This window comes from Arvicanthis niloticus, chromosome 13 (assembly GCF_011762505.2).
Source record: "Arvicanthis niloticus isolate mArvNil1 chromosome 13, mArvNil1.pat.X, whole genome shotgun sequence".
Classification (NCBI taxonomy): domain Eukaryota; kingdom Metazoa; phylum Chordata; class Mammalia; order Rodentia; family Muridae; genus Arvicanthis; species Arvicanthis niloticus.
In genome coordinates this window covers 55,284,575-55,302,705 of record NC_047670.1, presented here as the reverse complement: position 1 = coordinate 55,302,705, position 18,131 = coordinate 55,284,575, and the positions used below count along the sequence as shown (strand labels likewise).

At 49.3% G+C, this 18,131-nt stretch overlaps 3 protein-coding genes across 4 annotated transcripts; 1 reads left to right on the top strand and 2 right to left on the bottom strand.

Annotated features, from left to right (window-relative positions):
• Positions 1 to 405: 405 nt before the first annotated feature.
• On the top strand, positions 406 to 3,818 carry Rps19bp1 (ribosomal protein S19 binding protein 1). The gene is made up of 4 exons (XM_034516017.2): positions 406 to 536; positions 645 to 779; positions 3,021 to 3,118; positions 3,305 to 3,818. The coding sequence occupies exons 1-4, from the start codon at positions 485 to 487 to the stop codon at positions 3,446 to 3,448; spliced, it is 429 nt and encodes a 142-aa protein (XP_034371908.1). The 5' UTR covers positions 406 to 484; the 3' UTR covers positions 3,449 to 3,818.
• A 3,298-nt stretch (positions 3,819 to 7,116) lies between these two features.
• Atf4 (activating transcription factor 4) lies at positions 7,117 to 9,427 on the bottom strand. Its single transcript, XM_034517237.2, has 3 exons — positions 8,996 to 9,427; positions 8,141 to 8,458; positions 7,117 to 8,031 (listed from the first exon to the last, which is right to left on the bottom strand). Exons 2-3 carry the CDS (start codon positions 8,364 to 8,366, stop codon positions 7,205 to 7,207), a joined length of 1,053 nt encoding a protein of 350 aa, XP_034373128.1. The 5' UTR covers positions 8,367 to 8,458; positions 8,996 to 9,427; the 3' UTR covers positions 7,117 to 7,204.
• A 1,977-nt stretch (positions 9,428 to 11,404) lies between these two features.
• On the bottom strand, positions 11,405 to 18,131 carry Mief1 (mitochondrial elongation factor 1). 2 transcript variants are annotated; one of them, XM_034516867.2, is made up of 4 exons: positions 17,988 to 18,131; positions 16,824 to 17,001; positions 16,371 to 16,633; positions 11,405 to 15,518 (listed from the first exon to the last, which is right to left on the bottom strand). In XM_034516867.2, exons 1-4 carry the CDS (start codon positions 18,129 to 18,131, stop codon positions 14,712 to 14,714), a joined length of 1,392 nt encoding a protein of 463 aa, XP_034372758.1. In that variant the 3' UTR covers positions 11,405 to 14,711. The 2 variants fall into 2 exon arrangements, with proteins under 2 accessions (XP_034372758.1, XP_034372762.1); XM_034516871.2 differs by having other exon boundaries at positions 12,176 to 15,518; positions 16,371 to 16,547.

The window sequence follows — 18,131 nt, the reverse complement described above, 5'->3', positions numbered from 1 at the left end:
TTTGAAGTTCATGAAAAACTGTCTAAGCCTGGCAGAGTGGCTTAGGTCTGTAATTCCAGCCCTTAGGAGGCAGAGAGAGAAGGATCAGGTCATTCTCAGGTCAATCGAGTTCAAGGACAGCCTGAGCTATACGTGTCCTTGTCTAAAAAGAAAGTAAAAAGAACCACTTCTTTTGCAGGAACTCGGTCTTTTCAACACTTGGCCCCTGGACAGAATTGACCAGTGAGGCTAGAAGTCGAGTCTGTCCACATAGTTCGGATCACAAGTGACCTGTTACTCAGAAATTGAGTAACTGTGGCTTCTGCGCCTTGGACACGCCCCCAGTTCCCTGCTCCTCTAGGGCTAGAGAAAAGCCATTGAGCCTGCGTTCTAAGGAGACACTTCCGCTCGCTGCGGAACCCTGGGTTTCGGCTCCAGTTTCCGCCGAAGAGTGAACACCTCCCAGGCGGAAGTAACTCGCAGCGTGTGGGCGGGGCTCGGAAAGATGTCGGCGGCATTGCTACGGCGCGGTTTGGAGCTTCTGGCGGCGTCCGAGGGTGAGAAGGGCTTGTCTTGCGACGTCGCGCTGTGCAGGAGGGCTGAGTGGGCGGGTGGGAAGGGAAAGCGCTCCCTCCAACTCGGTCCTTCGCTGCTTTTCCCTACAGCTCCTCGAGCCGTCCCCGGCCAGGTCAAGGCTAGCGGGACTCCGGTGAAGCGGACCCGCAGGGCGAGGGCCAAGGCCTCCCAGGCCCCGAAACTACGGAACTCAGCGAAGGGAAAGGTGCCTAAATCCGCTCTAGGTGAGTTGGGAGAGAAGACTGCGAATGCTTCGCAGGACTGGGGGCAGCGCCTTTGAGTCGGGGTTCCAGACGTTACCCGAGACTCAACAAGGAAAAGGCAAGAAGAGTGTTAAAATGGTAGGGGACAGGTTTCGAACCCAAGCAATCTAATTCCCTAGTCTGGCCTCTCAGCCCTGTCTCTTTGCTGCTGACTGCTATGTAGCTGTTAACAGGATGAGAGAAAGAGAGAAAGACCTGGGAGTGGTGGCACACACCCGTAATCCCTGCGCTTAGGAGGTGGACGCAGGAGAATCAGAAGTCCTGTGTCTTTCCTGACTCCATGGTGAGTTCAAGGCAAGACCTGATCGTGGAGGCAGGATCCAGGTGCTTGTGAGCTCTAGCCCTAGTGGAGAGAGAAGCATCAGAAAGTCTCAAAACTAGCGTGCAAATTTTTGCCAAGTTTTTGCGAGGTAAAAGGCTCTACAGTGTTCCGAAGGAGAATCAAACTAACAAGCCACATTGGAAGCAGCGTTAAGGCCGAGCACCTGAGAAAATAAGAGCTGCCAGGTAAAAAGGATGGTCACTTTAGTCAGAAAGGCTTGAGAATTTGGAAGAAAGAAGGCTAAGGGGCTTAAGCAGGAGTCAAGATGGAGTGTCCATCAGGGATAGAGGGCTGGCTCAGTGGTTAAAGAGCACTTGCTCTTGCAGAGGACCTGGAACCCCCAGAAACCGACATGGCTGCTCACAACTCCCGGTAACTCCAAGTCTGGGGATTCGATACCCTTTTCTGACTCCACAGATGCTCACTTGAGGTGCACATACATACACATATAAAGAAGTGAAGCATGCAGCCAACAGTTTGCCCTTCTGAACCCTGTAAAGGCGTTAACTCATTTGACCCTCACAGCAGCCCTGTGAGGTGAGCAGTTCTCTTCCCTCCTCCCCCCCACCCCCTTTACAGTTATAGAAACAGGCACCTGCTCAGGCAGTGCCATCCTCCATCACAGTAGGGATAGCAGAAGTGAGTGGATGTGCTTTACTGGTGAACTGTCTGCAAAGCAGAAGCCTTGTTTCCAGCAGAGCATCTTAGCAGATGTGGCAGTTAGTAAGACCTCCAGGCTTGAGGAGAAGGGGCACAGGATGGTACACTGCTTTCTTCTTTGACTCCATGGGCCCTGCTCTATACAGGGAGTTGAGGTACTTGGGTTTCATTTTTTTTTTTTTCTCCCAGTGTGGGGGTGGGGGTGAGGGCATTAGCTTGGTTTGTTTTGACAAGATCTCAGCCGGTGCCTCAGGCTGCCCTGGACCTCACTATTATAGCACAGGCTAGCCATGAATTTAAATCAGTTTCTGCTTCAGCTTTCTGAGCACTGGGATGTTAAGCATGCACCGCCAGCACCCAGCCTGTGAGTCCTTGTTAAAAGATATGAAGTGTAAGAGAAAACGCATGAGCAGATGGAGCTAGGGGGCATGTGCAGACATTAGTGGTTTGCAGGAGTTCATGTCAAGGTGCTTCCCTGCCCAGTTATTGGGGTTCCCTTCACTCCTGTTCTGAGGTAGGAGCTCTTCAAGACACAGGACTAACCTCCCAACCCCAATCCTGGATTTTCTGTGGTCCCAGTGGCCAATCCACAGCCTAGTATATAGTGGGTAGGTAGGAATGACAGGACAATAGCCACACGTGGTGGTGCACACCTTTAATCCCAGCACTCAGGAGACAGAGGCCAGCCTGGTCTACAGAGTGAGTGAGACTCTGCCCCCAACCCCTAAGAAAAAAATGGATACTCTCTAAAATGCTTGTTCCTGTGCTTCTCAGTTCTTCTCCTATAAAAGTGAAAACAGGAAGCCTGTGTGTCCTGCATACCTGATGCATGGCTATGCTCAGGGTAGACCTTGTGTTATTTGTTGTTGGTGGTGGGTTTTTGTTACGCTGTTTTTAAACATAACTCTTTCTGATCTGGCTATGTAGCTAGGAGCAGTAGGCTTCCTGTCTCAGCCTCACCAGTACTGGGATCACAGATGCATACCAGCATGCCTGGCTTGAGACATAGTCCCATGACTAACTGAAGCTATCCAATGGGGTCGGTGGGATATGCAGCAGACAGGACCTATGGGAAATGTAGATTTGCTTTAAAAGAGACCAGACTGTTGAAATATTCCCTTCTAGGGAAAGGACAGTGGGGCCTTTGGCAGCGGAAGGGATCCAGAAGGTTTCTAAGGTACAATGAATCTGAAATGACATGCCCTGCCTGCCACCCACAGCTGAGTACCAGAAACGGCAGTGTCGAGACCACTTCAAGGCAAACCTGAAGTTTATGACCAGCATGAGAAGCACTGTGCCAGAGTCTGTGACCCAGCAGGTTTGTCTAGGGTGCAAGCTATAAGGACCTGGGGTGATACTGAAGCTGTTTTCAGAATCCATGTGATTCTCAGCCCTGAATATAGTGTGTCCAGCCGTGCCCTGAGCTGTAATCCCTGTCATCTCAAAGGTTTCCATCTGTGCCCCCCAAAATGGATGTTCTGTCCCTCACTCTGAACCTTTTCAGATTCTGCAGCAGAATCAAGGCCGGAAAGCCTGTGATCGGCTAGTGGCCAAGACGAAGAACAAGAAGAAGAAGAAGAAGGCTGAGGGCACTGTGTTCACTGAAGAGGACTTCCAGAAGTTCCAGAGGGAATATTTTGGCAGCTAGACTTACTGGAGGAGTGGTGGGGACAAAAGGCACTAACTTTAGACTGCCATACCTCTGCTGTCCTATGTCCCTGCAGCTCTGTGCCATGGGCGACCAGCAGGTGGCAGTGCAAATCTAGCCTGGCTCAGGAAGACATATGCTGCTATCCCAGGGACACTGGAACAGAGCTGCAAGCCCTGCAGCAAATTTTCCTTCAAACTGGTTTGGTGGAGCCATCAGCACCCTGCCAGAAAAGATTCTGACCTGTAAGCTGTGACCAGGATCAGGTCCCGGGGCTGTTTGTTGTGAAATAGAGCCAGGTACTTGGCCCGCTCAGACCACACCTCAAGGAGCTGGAAGTTCAAATAAATGTAATTTGGGCAAGTGTGTATATGTGTGTGTGTGTGTGTGTGTGTGTGTGTGTGTGTGTGTGTGTGTGTGTTACAACATGTCTCATATCTCAGTATGGATATAGGTTCTAGTCCACCCACGTCAGCCCAGCATAAATGCCTTCTTTCTACCATCGAGGGCCTCCTCTCTGGGCATGGTCACTGCAGCTGCTAGAGTCGCCCAGGAAGTGGACAGAAAGGTCTGGGAGTCAAGCTGCCTCCACCCTGCTGGAGTTTGGGTCTGCTGTGGCACCACCAGAGAACAAAAGGTCTTATGTCTTTTGATACCAGGGTCATGGTTTCAGGAGTCCTCAACAGGTTTACATTAAGTCTGTACCCCAACCAAGGACAGCAGTGAAAGCTTTGCCTCCTCAGAGGGCAAAGGACTCTCCTCAGCACAGTGCTAGACACAGGTGGCAAAGGAAAGATCATGTGGAATGAGCACATTGGGGCAAAACAGCACAAGTGTCAGGGGAAGGGGTGACTTGTGCACCAGGAGACCTTTCAGTGCAGATAAACGCCTTCCTGAGGCTAAAACTGGTGACCTTCACACAGCAGTCTTCTCGCCTGAACCTGCCTCCTCCATTCTTGGCTCAGTGGGACTCCTGAGGTTTGTCTCAGTGACGATTGGTCAGTTCCCTGATGGGACCCGGACAAGACAGGGCTTTGTTTTCAGTAAGAGAACAGGGTTCACTGTCCCTGCTCCAGGCAATTCTTTGCCTTTAAACAGCATTGGATCTCAAATGGGGACACAATTACCTACAGCAGAGTGGCATTAGCTGGATTCTGCCTCCAGGTGACCTTTGCCTGTTGGGAGGCATGACCATCATCCATCCAGGAGGTCACAGCAAGCAGGAACAGGAGGGAGGGAGTGTGCTTTAATATAAGCTAGTGATGGTTGCTCTGGGCGTTGGTTGCTCTGTAGCGATCGATGGTTGACAGGCACAGACTGTCCTCTGTGATGTGGGTTGTTGAAAGGGACATGGGTGCTGGTCTTCAAATCCTCCATCAATTCTGCCTGCTTGCTGGGTTTTGCTGTCCTTCAGAGGAGCAACAAATTCAGGTGGCCCTGGGGACTCATTTCTTTCTTAAATAAGATGCTTAGCAAACAGCTCAATGCTTATTCTCTAGGGCCCCTTTCTAGGGAGCACATATCTTTGGTCACATGGTCACCTAGAAGATGCAACCAGAGATCCTGTACCTTTCTTGGTATAAGGCCTCCTCTTGGCTGCTGAGAAGGAAAAGATGGAGTGTTGACCATTATCCCAAGCCTTACCGACCAGTGGCCAGATAAAAACACTGGTTGTTACGTTCAAGTCATTGGGGGTCTAGCAAAGGGAAGCCTACCCCAACTAAGGCATCCCAAGTAAATGCAGACTATCGAACATTTAGGCCAGTTTAAAATGTGGTTATCTGGACTTGGAGAGCTGCTGCCCCACCCCCATGCCTCCTGTGGCTTCTGCTGTGGACTGGGTCATCCACAACTGCCTGGTCCTCTGTGAGTCCAGGGAGCTGTATAGTGGAGCAGGGCTGCTACTGGTGGTCTCTCAGGGACTAAGAGCCAGCCGCCAGGACACCAGCCTGGCCTACAGTGGTCTTGCTTGTGGGGTAGGGAGGGCTTAGTTCAAGGTGCAACGAGCTGGTCAGGTTCTGGATGGGTGGGCTGGTATTCACCCTCTTTATACACAATTTCCCAGTTCTTAAAGGCCTCAGCAAGAGGTCCAGCAGTCTATTCTGTGGTTCACCCAACCTGAGCTAGTCTATTTCTGAAGATGTCACTAGGTACTGGTTTGAGCATTTATCTGCCATCCACCGTGGCCATCCCATAGACTGCCTGGGTGCTCAGCACTTGGGTCTCATTTCAGAGACTGAACTTCTTACAAGTCTTCTACATCCACCACCTCAGGGGCCAACACAGCCTAGCTTCTGCTTGCATAACAAGGATGAGCTAAAAGGCCTGCTGCAGAAGTGGGGCTGCTGCTGTATCATCCTACCCACACCCAGGCCCCACCTTGTTCCCTGCCCCCAGCATACTCCTCCTAAAGCAGATCTACCCAGCCTGCCAGCCATTCTACACCCCATCTTTGCTGTACCTGTCTCCCTTAGGAGAAGGGAAGTTTCACAGAAGCTGAGCTTTTCCTCTTGTGTTAGTTTGCATCTCGGATAATTCCTAGTACATGGTGAGCAATTACTAGTGGGAGGAAAACTGAAGGCCATTCTCTGCCAGCTAATAGGAACACAGAACTAAGAGCTCCAGTCTGAGCCGGGAGCGAGCAGTACTTCCAGCCTTTTGTAAATACCTGGCAGGGGCTGCCAGTCACCAGGGTCAGGATGGCTAGATGTTAGCTGACTCTTCAGGTCACATCCCAGGCTGCACCTAACAGGTCAGGTGTGGTGATACATGTCTATAACCCCAGCACTTGGAAGGTGGAGGCCAGAGGGGCAACAGTTCAAGGTCATCCTTGGCCACATCTCAAGTTCAAGACCAACCTGGGTTATTTGCAACCCCGTCTAGGGCATTGCTAGGGTTGTCTGAAGGACTGAAGTGACATTAACTCGACATAGAAATGGAGTAGCCAAAGTTCTCAAGCACAAAAAAAAATTTGCCAAGTGGAGATTAGTCATTGTCTACAAGGGCCTCCACCTGTTTGTTCCCCTCCCTCTTCTCTCAGGCTCTTCCTCCCACTACCATAGGCTGGACTAAGCTGCCCCTTAGCCAAATGTATCAATGTTGGGGGTGATGGTAAGCTTTTTATCTCATCTTAGGAGTGGGGTTCAAAACAGCTGTGTTGAGGGGAAGGCAGTCTTGTGTATCTTTTTTGCCCCAGACATTACATTCATTCAAACAGCTAACACTCAGGTGAGTCTGCTGGCACTGAGAAAGCTGAAAGATCCAGCAGGCCTTAATGCATTATAGTATCCAGATGTAAACTGCAGGTGGCCCAGGAAGCCTATATTCCTCATTTTCACCTCTGTAGACAGTGCCTCTGTCCACTATTTAATTACACCACTCAGCTCTGCCCTTCCACCAGGTGGAAACAGGCTCACAATCTGTGTCAGAGGGAATAGCAGCTCTATCCCTTAAGCCCGAGAAACCCAATCCTCTTGTGTGCTGTACCTTATCTACTTACTCACATGGCAGGTATCTGGCAAAGCCAATAGAACAGGTGGAATTCAGGATGTTGCTCTCACTAAACCAGAGCTCCCTTCCCTTACCTAACAGCTCAGCTCAGACCACAGGAAGCTATGGCATCCAGCCCTGGAACTTCCAGTCTATTAGACACAGAAAACCAACACGGGTACTTTTCACTACAAAATAATTTATTACAGCAAACACAGCATCACAAGACTATATACAAGCACAAAGCACCCGACTACCCTTACCCTGCTAAGCAACTCTCTTCCTCCCCCTTGCCTTACGGACCTCTTCTATCAGGTCTTTTAGATACTGGATCTCTTTGGCAAGAGAATCTGCCTTCTCTTTCAGGGCCTCATTCTTTTTTTCTAGCTCTTTACACTCGCCAGTGAGGGCTTCCTGCTCAGCCCGCTTCTTCTGGCGGTACCTAGTAGCTGCTGTCTTGTTCTGCTCCATCTTTTTCAGCTTCTTATCCAACTTCTCTGTCTTCACTTTTGCGGTCAAACTAACTCCAGGTGGGTCATAAGGTTTGGGTCGAGGAGAACCACGGGGAACACCTGGAGACGGCAGACTGTCTGGTGGGGCCCTGGAGGTAGAGGGGCTATGCTGGGGAGATCCCAGGTAGGACTCAGGGCTCATACAGATGCCACTGTCATTATCAGAGGGAGTGTCTTCCTCCTTTACACACTGAGGGATAAGAGTAATGTAAGTAGCAGAGTCAGGCTTCCTATCTCCTTCAGAGATATCAACTTCACTGCCTAGCTCTAAACTAAAGGAATGATCTGCAGTGGAAGACAGAACCCCTGGGGAACAGGGAAGAGGCTGCAAGAATGTAAAGGGGGCAACCTGGTCGATTTTTATTACACTTTCTGGGAGATGGCCAATTGGGTTCACTGTCTGAGGGGGCTCCTTATTAGTCTCTTGGACTAGAGGGGCAAAAAGATCACATGTGTCATCCAACGTGGCCAAAAGCTCGTCTGGCATGGTTTCCAGGTCATCCATTCGAAACAGAGCATCGAAGTCAAACTCTTTCAGATCCATTTTCTCCAACATCCAATCTGTCCCGGAAAAGGCATCCTCTGGGGGGGGAAAAAAATTCAGGCATTCATGTCATATACTGTTAGTAGAAAGCCATCAGAACACCAGACCCACATGAAAAGAGCACACTGGATCAACTGTCCCACTCACCCTTGCCGGTGTCTGAGGCACTGACCAACCCATCCATAGCCAGCCATTCCGAGGAGCCCGCCTTAGCCTTGTCGCTGGAGAACCCATGAGGTTTGAAGTGCTTGGCCACCTCCAGATAGTCATCTAAGAGACCTAGGCTTTCTTCAGCCCCCAAACCCGACTGGTCGAAGGGGGACATCAAGTCCCCCGCCAACACTTCGCTGTTCAGGAAGCTCATCTCGGTCATGTTGTGGGGCTTTGCTGGAATCGAGGAATGTGCTTAACTCGAAGGTATCTTTGTCCGTTACAGCAACGCTGCTGCTGGATTTCGTGAAGAGCCTGGATAGGGATCCAAAAGCAAGTCCAATCATCTTTCTGTCTAAGATGCTGGATGGCCAAATCCCAGAAGCTTCTAAATAGAGAGCACGTGGGGCCAAGGCCATTGTGTAAGCTTCCCGAGCCGCCAGCTCCGGTTGCACAAGATGGAGGCTTAGCTTTGCTTCATCGGCCACCCAGAGGAAGCAGCTTGTCCTCGCGTCCTAATACGGCCAAGGCCGCCGCGCCCCGCCCCCGTGACTCACACCCCCGCCCCACCGCCATCTTGGCCTCGCCACGTTCGCAGGATGATACCGGGACCCCGGCGAGATCGACGTGACTAAGTTAAGAAAAGACGAGGGGAAGGCTGCAAGGTTTTAGGCACTACTCCCCCCACGCCGCCCGCCCAACCCTGCCCGTGAGCGCCGGCGTTTCGGGGCCACGCAAACAAGGCCGACGCGTCCGGCCGCTTGTAAAGCCGCGTACACTGGCCAACGCGCCCAGGCCGCACCCAACCACTGCAAAGCACACGCCCTGCTCTGTCGTCAGCCCAATACTCACGCCATGGCTAAAGCCGGTGGGGGTTGCCGCTGCAGAGCCTGGTGCTGCTGCCGCCGCTGCAAAGGCCAACGCTGCCGCAGGCACTACTGCCTCTAATACGCCATGGTGGCAGCAAGCCCTGCGGGAGGGGGAAAGAGGAACGGACCAGCAGCAGAAAAAACCTCAACCAGGAGAGAGGAAGCAGAAATGGCGGCGACACGCCCTAAACCCGCCCTTTATATCCTCGGCGAGGGACGCAGCACACCACGTATCCTCCCTCCGTGGTCACGTGACCCTGCGCAGCTCCACCTAACTGCATCCCTTTGACGCCATGGCCGGCCCCAACCCTTCTCCGCTGTGCTCGGGGAGTCACTGCTGCGTTACAGGTTATCCTGAAGGTCCCATGAAAGGAGAAAAGTGCACTACTTTATAGGTTTACGACCAGCCGAAGTCACGTTCCGGAGCGCGGAAGGATCGCTCCTTACCGAACTTCCGGTGTCTTATAAGGCGGGGAGAGCCACCTAGCCAAAGCTATGACGGTCAAAGCCGAAGCGGCCTGGTTATCACGCGAGACGCCGTTGGGAGCGCGCGTCGAGCTGATTGGCCTAGGCGTGGCGAGTCATCTAAACCTCAAGTTTCTATTGGCTCTGAGCCTGGGCGCTCATTATGTGGGAAGGGAGGAGCCACCAGAGGTTCCGGGCTCCAGACTGTCTCTTGTCAGAGGTCACCCTGATGTAGTTGCGCTCTCTCCGGCATTGCTCCTGTGTAGCTTTGGCCCAGCACGGAGCAAACAGCTTTCCAGGCGTCACCCGTAGGCTGGAAGCCCTCTTTCCCCGTATTTGTTCTCAGAACCGAATGGGCAGGCTTCAGGCATGTGGAGAGGCCCTCCGGAATTACCTGGTCCAAGCCTTCAGCTTCCTGTCAGTCCAGGGACCGCACTTTGAGGCAGGGTGTTCATGTTGGGGCCTTATTGGGAGATATTCCAGTTCCTCCAGCTCTGTGTCTTTCCTCTGAACCCTGTACTGGTAAAGTATGCCTAACTTCAGGTCTAACCTATTCTAAAACATGCCCATCTTCCCATCATAGAGATTCTCACTGCTGGTTTGTATAGGGTCAGTTCCCTTAAGATCGGGTTTTATTCGGTTGGCTCTCAAGCCCTAGGGTAGTTCTGATTAACTCTCAAGACTTAACTTCCAGGAGTAACCTTCCCAAGAAGTCGTCCTGATGAGTAAGCAGCCGCTTAAGTGGTTGGAAGCCCCAAGTACTGGTCAAGGCCAACTCACCATAAAAGATGCTGTTTTGGAAGTGCTGAGAGGCTCTCTTCCCAACTCCAACCTGGAAATCTTTGAGTTTCCACTTCAGGTGACTCACACAAATACCAATCAGCTGGCATAGTGCCTGCCACTCACTGCTCGGTGATTATTTGCAAGCCATGTACACTAGTATACCCGATCCTAGCACTCGGATGCCATAGTTCAGGGTCATCCTTGATTATATGGCTGTTGGTTGCCATTTATTAATTCAAACCTAATTCCCAAGCCCCTAACTCCATGATTCATCCTCCTTCCTCAGAGGACCCTTTATTATTATTTACTGAGACTAAACCAACTATAAACAATTATAACGCACAAGGCCTACATGATGTTTTTATCGCCAAAGAAGTCACAAGTTTATGTGCACACATACAGAAGTTATGTAGTCTTTCCACGCAAAGGCTACAAAAGGATAACTATGTCTTCCCTTTGCTCTGGAAACCAAAACAGGAGCCACACTGTTATGCTGTTAAGTGGACATCCCTTACAAGTTTCTGTCCCCTAAGCATAATGTATCCTGCAAACCATGTTTTTTAACCTATGCTGAATTTGTAACCCCAGGATGTATGTATGCCCACTTTGGCTTTGCTAAACTCCTGAACCTGTGATATATGACTGCCTTTTGCTATTTAAAAAAAAAAAAAAAAAAAAAGTGTTTTCCCCCCCCCCAACCTTCCAGATGACATAAGCTGGCACTTCCTTTTATGGCCTCCTTTCTAACAGCCAATTATCCCAACAGCTGTTTCCTATACATGGATCTACCCCACAGGCATCCTTGAGTCCCCAACTCTTCTGTTCAGGTGCTAACAGCCAATATCCCAACAGCTGTTTTCTATCAACCCTAATGCTGTCCCATAAAAGGGACCTCCAATGACAGTGAGGGGCTGCTTGGCTGGCCAGTCTAAATAAAATTCGCTTAACCAGTCATGGAATTTTTTTTTTTCCCTCAGCTAACAAGGGCTCCTAACCATACAAGTTGGTCATACAGAAGTTTAAAAGCACTGACACTGATTTGACACTACAGAGATCACAGGAGAATGTCTGGTGGCTTCTTTTCCTCCATCCTAGTCCTAGCACCCATATAAGAAAATACCTGATACCACATACACACATCAGAGTTGTTGGAAAGGAGATTTTTATTTTCTTCTTCCCATGCTGCAGAAGACGCTGTTTTCACCAGTTCAATTTCTCTCCTTCAAGGAGAAAGAGGAATAAAGGTTCTCTGGGCCTTAAGAGCTAAGCTGTTCCTATACGGACCCAGCCAAGACACGACACAAAGATTAATGACTGATTCCATTCTACCAGCTTAACACAATGACCACCACAGAACGGCAGGCAAGTGACTGGAAGGCAAGCTGTGGACCTGGCCTCAGAGACCAAGGGTTTAAAGACTACAAGGTGATCAAAATAAAAGTTAACACCCACCTCACTCCCACCTGCAGTTAAATATAGAACATACATGCTGGTATTTTGGACACACAGCCTGAGAGGCTTACAACCTCCTAGCCTGGTACAAGGGTCAACTCTGTTCCCAAGTGCCTCATTTACCTTGGCCTTGAGCTTTATACTAAGAAAGCTAGAGTTGTAGCAGATGCTCTCGGTTTTATCAAGTTATAATCCCAAGGAAGTGTGCCTTGGTAGAGGGCTCTAAGCACATGGTGCATGCTGCTCTCAGGATCCCCCATCCTGAAGCTGATTCATCTTAACCATCCGAGCCCTTCGGTGGACTACAGTGAAGTCAGCCAGGGCCAACTCCAGGAGATGATGGGCCACTCCAAAAGTTTTCCTCTTTTCTTTTTTTGTCTCAACTGTTAATACGAAAAAAAAAAAAAAAAAAAATACTGCTATCCTGAATTCCATTTTTTGAGAAAGGGCAACAGAGAAGAACCAAAATAAACTTGATTTACTTGGTTACCAGGGTAATGAGTACAGTTTTAGGCATCAAGTATATTGTCTGCTAATCTTGACAATGTCAAAATACCTCCCAGACAGAAGAAGTAGGGGCCTAACAGTGGCATTTCCTCCAGGCAAAAGTGGGAGTAACTGAAGAGAAAGGCAGAGTGGTGGCACAGCCAACTGGGTCTTTCAACAAAGTTGAGGGAAGCATGGCAGAGTATCTTTTCTTCCACCCAAGCATCCCAGAGCATGTGGCCTCCCATACTTTATGACAAAGAATGACAGCGAAAGGGCACACCCAGCTAATCCACAAACCCACCAGGATAGAGCTGGTCCCACTTGTCCTTGTTCTGAGGACTTCTAAGAGGTTCTTGCTTATAAAATGGCCAAGTCATGATTTTGGTTTTGCAAAGCATAGTCCAAAGTCAAAACTGTTCATAAAGACAGGTAATAAATCCATTGCTTTTCCTAAATTCACAATGACAAACAATAAATTCATTGCTTTTCCTAAATTCACAATGACAAACGATAAATTCATTGCTTTTCCTAAATTCAATAACATGGCTGTGATTTAGGACTTTTGGAATCTTGAACATCTTCGAGTTTGGGGGATTCATTTGCACTCTTTCTGGCATCCTAAACAGAATCAGTTCAGAGATGACGGCTTAGGAGTCTTATAATACTTACAGCCGGAAACCTGAATCTGATCTAAAATCTGAGTTTGCAGTACTCTATCAACTCTCCCTCCAACAGGCAGCAACCAGAACCTTGGACCTTCCACGTCAGCCCTTTCATGCCTACTCAATCCAACTTAGTAAAACCAACACAGCTGACATCTACGGCTAACTACCAGGAGGGCATGTTTCAGTTAAGGTTCTTGGCTTTATCAAGTTTCTCATACTGTCTTACACAAATCAAAAAGAAACCCCTGAAGAAGCCTTTACACATATGTGGGAAAAGAGGAAGAAAGGCTAAATATATAGCCTGGCTCAGCCTCCTAACCTATGGGGAGATGGGGGTGTGTCTCTACCCTAATTTCAAATGGGCTGCTGCAGGGTCAGTGCTATTTATAGTCATTTTGTGTCACCCTCATTAGGAAGGGCCAACACAGCCACAGAGTGCGACACCAGAATCACACTGATGGAGAGGTAGTAAGAATAGATAAAGAAAGACCTGGTGGGAGAACACAATACTAGATGGGCAAATCAGAACCAGAGTTGCTGTCAGCCTCTTGTCAAGAACGGAAGAAAAAGGACACATTGACATGACATGACATAAATGCCCCTTCCTCCACCCATAGGATATGACTACATGGCCATTAATAGCAATCTTAGCAGCAACGTGGGAAGCCCCACCTCTCTTCTCTGGATCTTATCTACACACTCTTTCTTCCTAGGTAGCACCAATCTCCCCAGGAATCAAGTGGGGACCGGGGCTGGCACGGTCATATACGTCTGTCCTGTAGAGGTACCTTCAGTGCTCAGCAAATACTCTCATGTCAGTGAGGATAGGGTCGGGTAGGAGGTACTGGCCCTGGGTATGTTCTTGCTCTAAGGCAACACCTAAGAAAGGTACAGGCTGTCAAGAGAGCAAATGTGGTCATGGGTTTCAGCTGACACAGCCTCCTTTTGCCTTCCCTTGGCCTCTATAGCTAAACCAAGGCCACCTTCTACCAGCAATTAAGGGGAAACCAGCATCTTAAGAGATGCTGCCTGTGAAGTCCCCAAGCCTTCCCTGTCTGACTTTGATGACCACATATAGAAACAAACAGTGGGAACACACAGGCTCTCCAAATCAGCTTCAGAACCGTACCCCTGTGTTCTCACTGATAGCCATAAAGAAGCACCTCAATAAACCTCCAATAAAATAGCTGCATTGGGCGCCTCCAGTGTGGGTCAATGCACCATCCCCAGATTCAAACTTCTTAGCTCAGATAAACAGGAGTTGCATAGGGTAGAAAGATGAGCTTGTTTCCCAGGAACCAGGGACAAAGGCTGACTTGCCAAGGCAGAGGTTCTTTGGCAGCCTCACCCCGGAACCTAAACAACTGTCTCATTACTCTGCAGAGCTCAGCTTGGAAACATGCAATCGTTCTTCTATGACATCAACTAAAAGCAACATCTTCATCAGGCAAATGTACTCTGGGGATAGGTGTGACCAAGAAAGAGAAAGAGAAAAGAAGACAGCGAACAAGAGGCCAGGGGGCAGAACAGGATACAGCAGACAGAAAAGCAAGAAATCTGGGCCAAAAACAAAACACCCAAAGACTGAGGCCAGCACTCCACACCTGTTTGTTCCAAAAAAAAACAAACAAACAAAAAAAATCAGCCTAGAGTAAGGTGGCAAGGAGGGAGCACAGTGTTTGGTTACAAAAATAGGGATGGGTGGGAAAACCGAAGGGATGTCATTCTAATCAGCATGAAGTGACCAGGACAGTTACCAGCAAAACAGGAGGCACCTAGGGACCCTGTGAGGCACCAACCATGTAGCCAAGTGTTTCTAACGGAGAGTCTGGGCCTTCACCTGCCCTACGTCTGCAGCAGCACCTCCGGCTCAGACAACGAGCAGTAGAGGGTATATCCCAATTCATCTATTTCTTGAGGGGTGAGCTCTGCAAATAGGTTCACCTTGGGGTTCAGGGCACTGGGCAAGACTCCAGCCTCCAAGTAGCTGATGAGTCCCCTCAGGGCCTGTAGGAAGCGGTCGGCCAACATGTCTGGAGACCAGTCAGCCTCCTCCTGGGCCAAGTGGAGGATGACATTGGTCAGCTGACTGGCAGTGAGGTGGCCCAGAGCTGGGGTGGACTTGCATATGGCCTTGAGGATCTTGAGGCACAGAGACCGGCAGCCGGAGTCCGCCTGGTCCAAAGCCCGTAAGCGTGCCGTCTCAGCAGGACGAAGGCTCAGCCGCCAAAGGTTGTCATACTGAGCTAACCGATGTGGTCTGGCCACCAAGACCGTGTCACCAAGGGTCACTGATGGCAAGAAGTCAATGACAAGATGTTTGTCCCTCTCATACTGCACTTCTAGTGTCAGGGCCTCTGGGGGTGGTGCTGGCCGGATCACATAGTCTAAGAGGGACCCTATGGCTGGCCAGTTGATGGAGCCTGCCACCACCTTCTCAAAGGTGTCTGCCACTGTCTTTGGGGAAAGATAGCCACCTACAACACAGCGGTCCCAATAACTGCTACCACGAGGAAAGTACTCTGGGTTCTCACGACGAACCAGGAAGAAACCAGGGACATTCATGATGGTGTCCTCCCCAGGTATGCATGACCACAGGTTCTGCTCCAGCACAAGGGGAACAATGAGTTGGATATGGTCAGCTGTCACCACCTGCCAGAGCACAATTAGAAAGAGTTGGTTTTGGTTTTAATTCTTTATTACAGTGTGTGTGTGTGTGTGTGTGTGTGTGTGTGTGTGTGTGTGTACACAATGCTTTTGATGTGTCATGACATGCAGAGGTCAGAGGTAACTTACAAGAGTCAATTCTCTCCTTCAACCATGTGGGAACCAGGAATTGAACTTGGGCCATCATATTTGATGGCAAACACCTTTACCTGCTGAGTCATCTCACTGGTCCCAGAATTAAAAAAAAAAAAGGTTTTAAAGGGCTTTACTGTGTTAAGACATATGCTACCTACAACATAGGTCCCTACCATTTTGTGTTTGCCAACAGTAATGGAAACCAATGGTTCAATTAGCACACAGAGAACAGGACAAGAATATAGTAGTGGCCAGGTTTCTTGGAACCAATTACCCTAGTTCAGGGTTTCAATTTTTTGTTTATTTTTGAGTTAGGATGTCATATAATCCAGGCTGGCCTCGAACTATATAGCTGAGGTTGAACTTAATCTTTTGACCCTTTATCTCCTGAGTGTTGACATGATAGGCCTGTGTCACCACACCTATTTTATGCAACACTGGGAATTGAACCCAGGGCCTAATATACAAACTAGGCTAGACCAACTGAGCTACACCCCAGCCCCTAAAGCATCTTAAAGAGTGTAGGTATGATGTAAGCAGGAGAAAGAACGGAGGGAGCAGAGAAACAAGCACTGCTGTGGGGCAGGATTCGTAAGCACGAAGCTTTCTGGTTAAGGCCCAGGAACAATGGCTTTCTTGAAAATCCCCAGTACTGGGAAGCATCTGTCCACACCCAGGCCCACCCCTTATAAGAACTGTTACCTGCAGCTCATCATAGAGGCTGCCACTTAAGTACATGTCCCGAAGCGGCATATCAGGCAGCTTGGCCCGCAGGAAGCTCCGGAGCTCAGCACATATGTCCACTGCAGCTTGCTTGGCCCGAGCCTGCTCTCCAGCAGGGATGGCTGCCCGGTTCCGGTAGTAAGAAAGAAGTTTCTCCTGCAGGGACATGCGGAGTCGTGACTTCTTCAAGTCTACCTGGCCCCTCCTGGCCAAAGGTTTGGGCCGGGGTGGGCAGAATGTATCTGCCAAGGCAAGAGAAGAGAGGCATGTGAACTCTGCCCAAGCTTGCTCAGGCCACAAAAGTCCCATTCCCAGGAAGGAAAAGGACTTGGCACAAAGGGCAAAGTGCCTGCCATTCCATGCTGAGAGGTGTCTGCACCACAGCAGCTCTAAGTGCAGAAGCAGTCCCAGAGGCCTCAAGGAGTTTCTCACCTGTGTCAAAGGCAGAAGCCTCTGTGGGAAGGGTCTGAAGAGACCGGCTCAGGCCTGTCTTCATGTCCTTGTTCAATAGTCGAGGGGAGCCCATCCAGTTTGGCTCTTCCCAGCTCCTCTTCCCTGAATGGCTTAGGCGGGTGGGGCTGGTAGGGGCACTGATGGCCCGGTCATACATCTGCAATAGCAGAGAGGACCCGGGACATACATATACCACCCCTCCTTCCCCGGATTCTTTGCCTCATTAAGTTCAAGAAATTCCTTGTTATCTTTTGTTGTGCATGCTGGGCAAACATTACTACTGAATTACATCTCAGGCAATTTTTTTCCACTTTACTACAAGTCAATTCTACTTAAATCAGGACTGTCCAACAAAATCACTATTAGCCATTCACGATCTGAATTCTTGTATATGAATTAGATTAGGCCACATATAAAAAGAACATCAGACATTTGATTTGTAATAAAGATGGCAGTGGTATTGCCTATTAGTCTTCTTTTTAAGACAACCTATTAGGTTTGCCCTTTCTCCTTTTTTTTTTTTTTTTAAGATTTATTTATTTATTTTATGTCTTTGAGTGCACTGTTAATGTCTTCAGACACACCAGAAGAAGCATCAGAGCCCATTACAGATGGTTGGGAGCCACCATGTGGGTGCTGGGCATTAACTCAGGACCTCTGGAAGAGTAGTCAGTGCTGTTAACAGCTGAGCCATCTCTCCAGCCCACAAATGAAATTTTAAACAAAGCATTTTCAGTATGGTCGGCTGAAACTGTGAAGTGGAACTCATGGACTAAGAGGGTTCTCTGTACTTCAGAAGACTACACGCCATGCACTAAGTGCTAGCTAGCTTCTAGGTGTGTCAGAGGATGCAGATAGAGGTAGATATTTTAAAAATAAAAGAGAAAGAAACAGAAGTATACATGTGGATGCCATTCCAAACCATGCCATCAAAGAAGGAAGGATAGTTGGGTTGGTTGCTGTGTTTTACTTGCTGGGATACATTTCTTTACATCTCCAGTGATCTCTTTATGGAGAATCCTAGAAGCCAGCTGCCAGATGATCCAGTTATGCTCCAATTATGTTGTCAGTCTACCTCAAGAGAACTCCTCTTTGTAGGTAACTTACCACCTCCCATCCTGGGAGCAGGCTGCACACACTTACCCGCTTAACTGCCAGTGTGGCGATGCCCAACATGGCTGCTCCACCCACACCCAGCACCAGCCGGGCATTGGAGAGCACAAAATCAATGGCTGTGCCAATGCCATTGTCATCCTTCTTGCCTTTGCGCTCACCAGCACCTGCCAT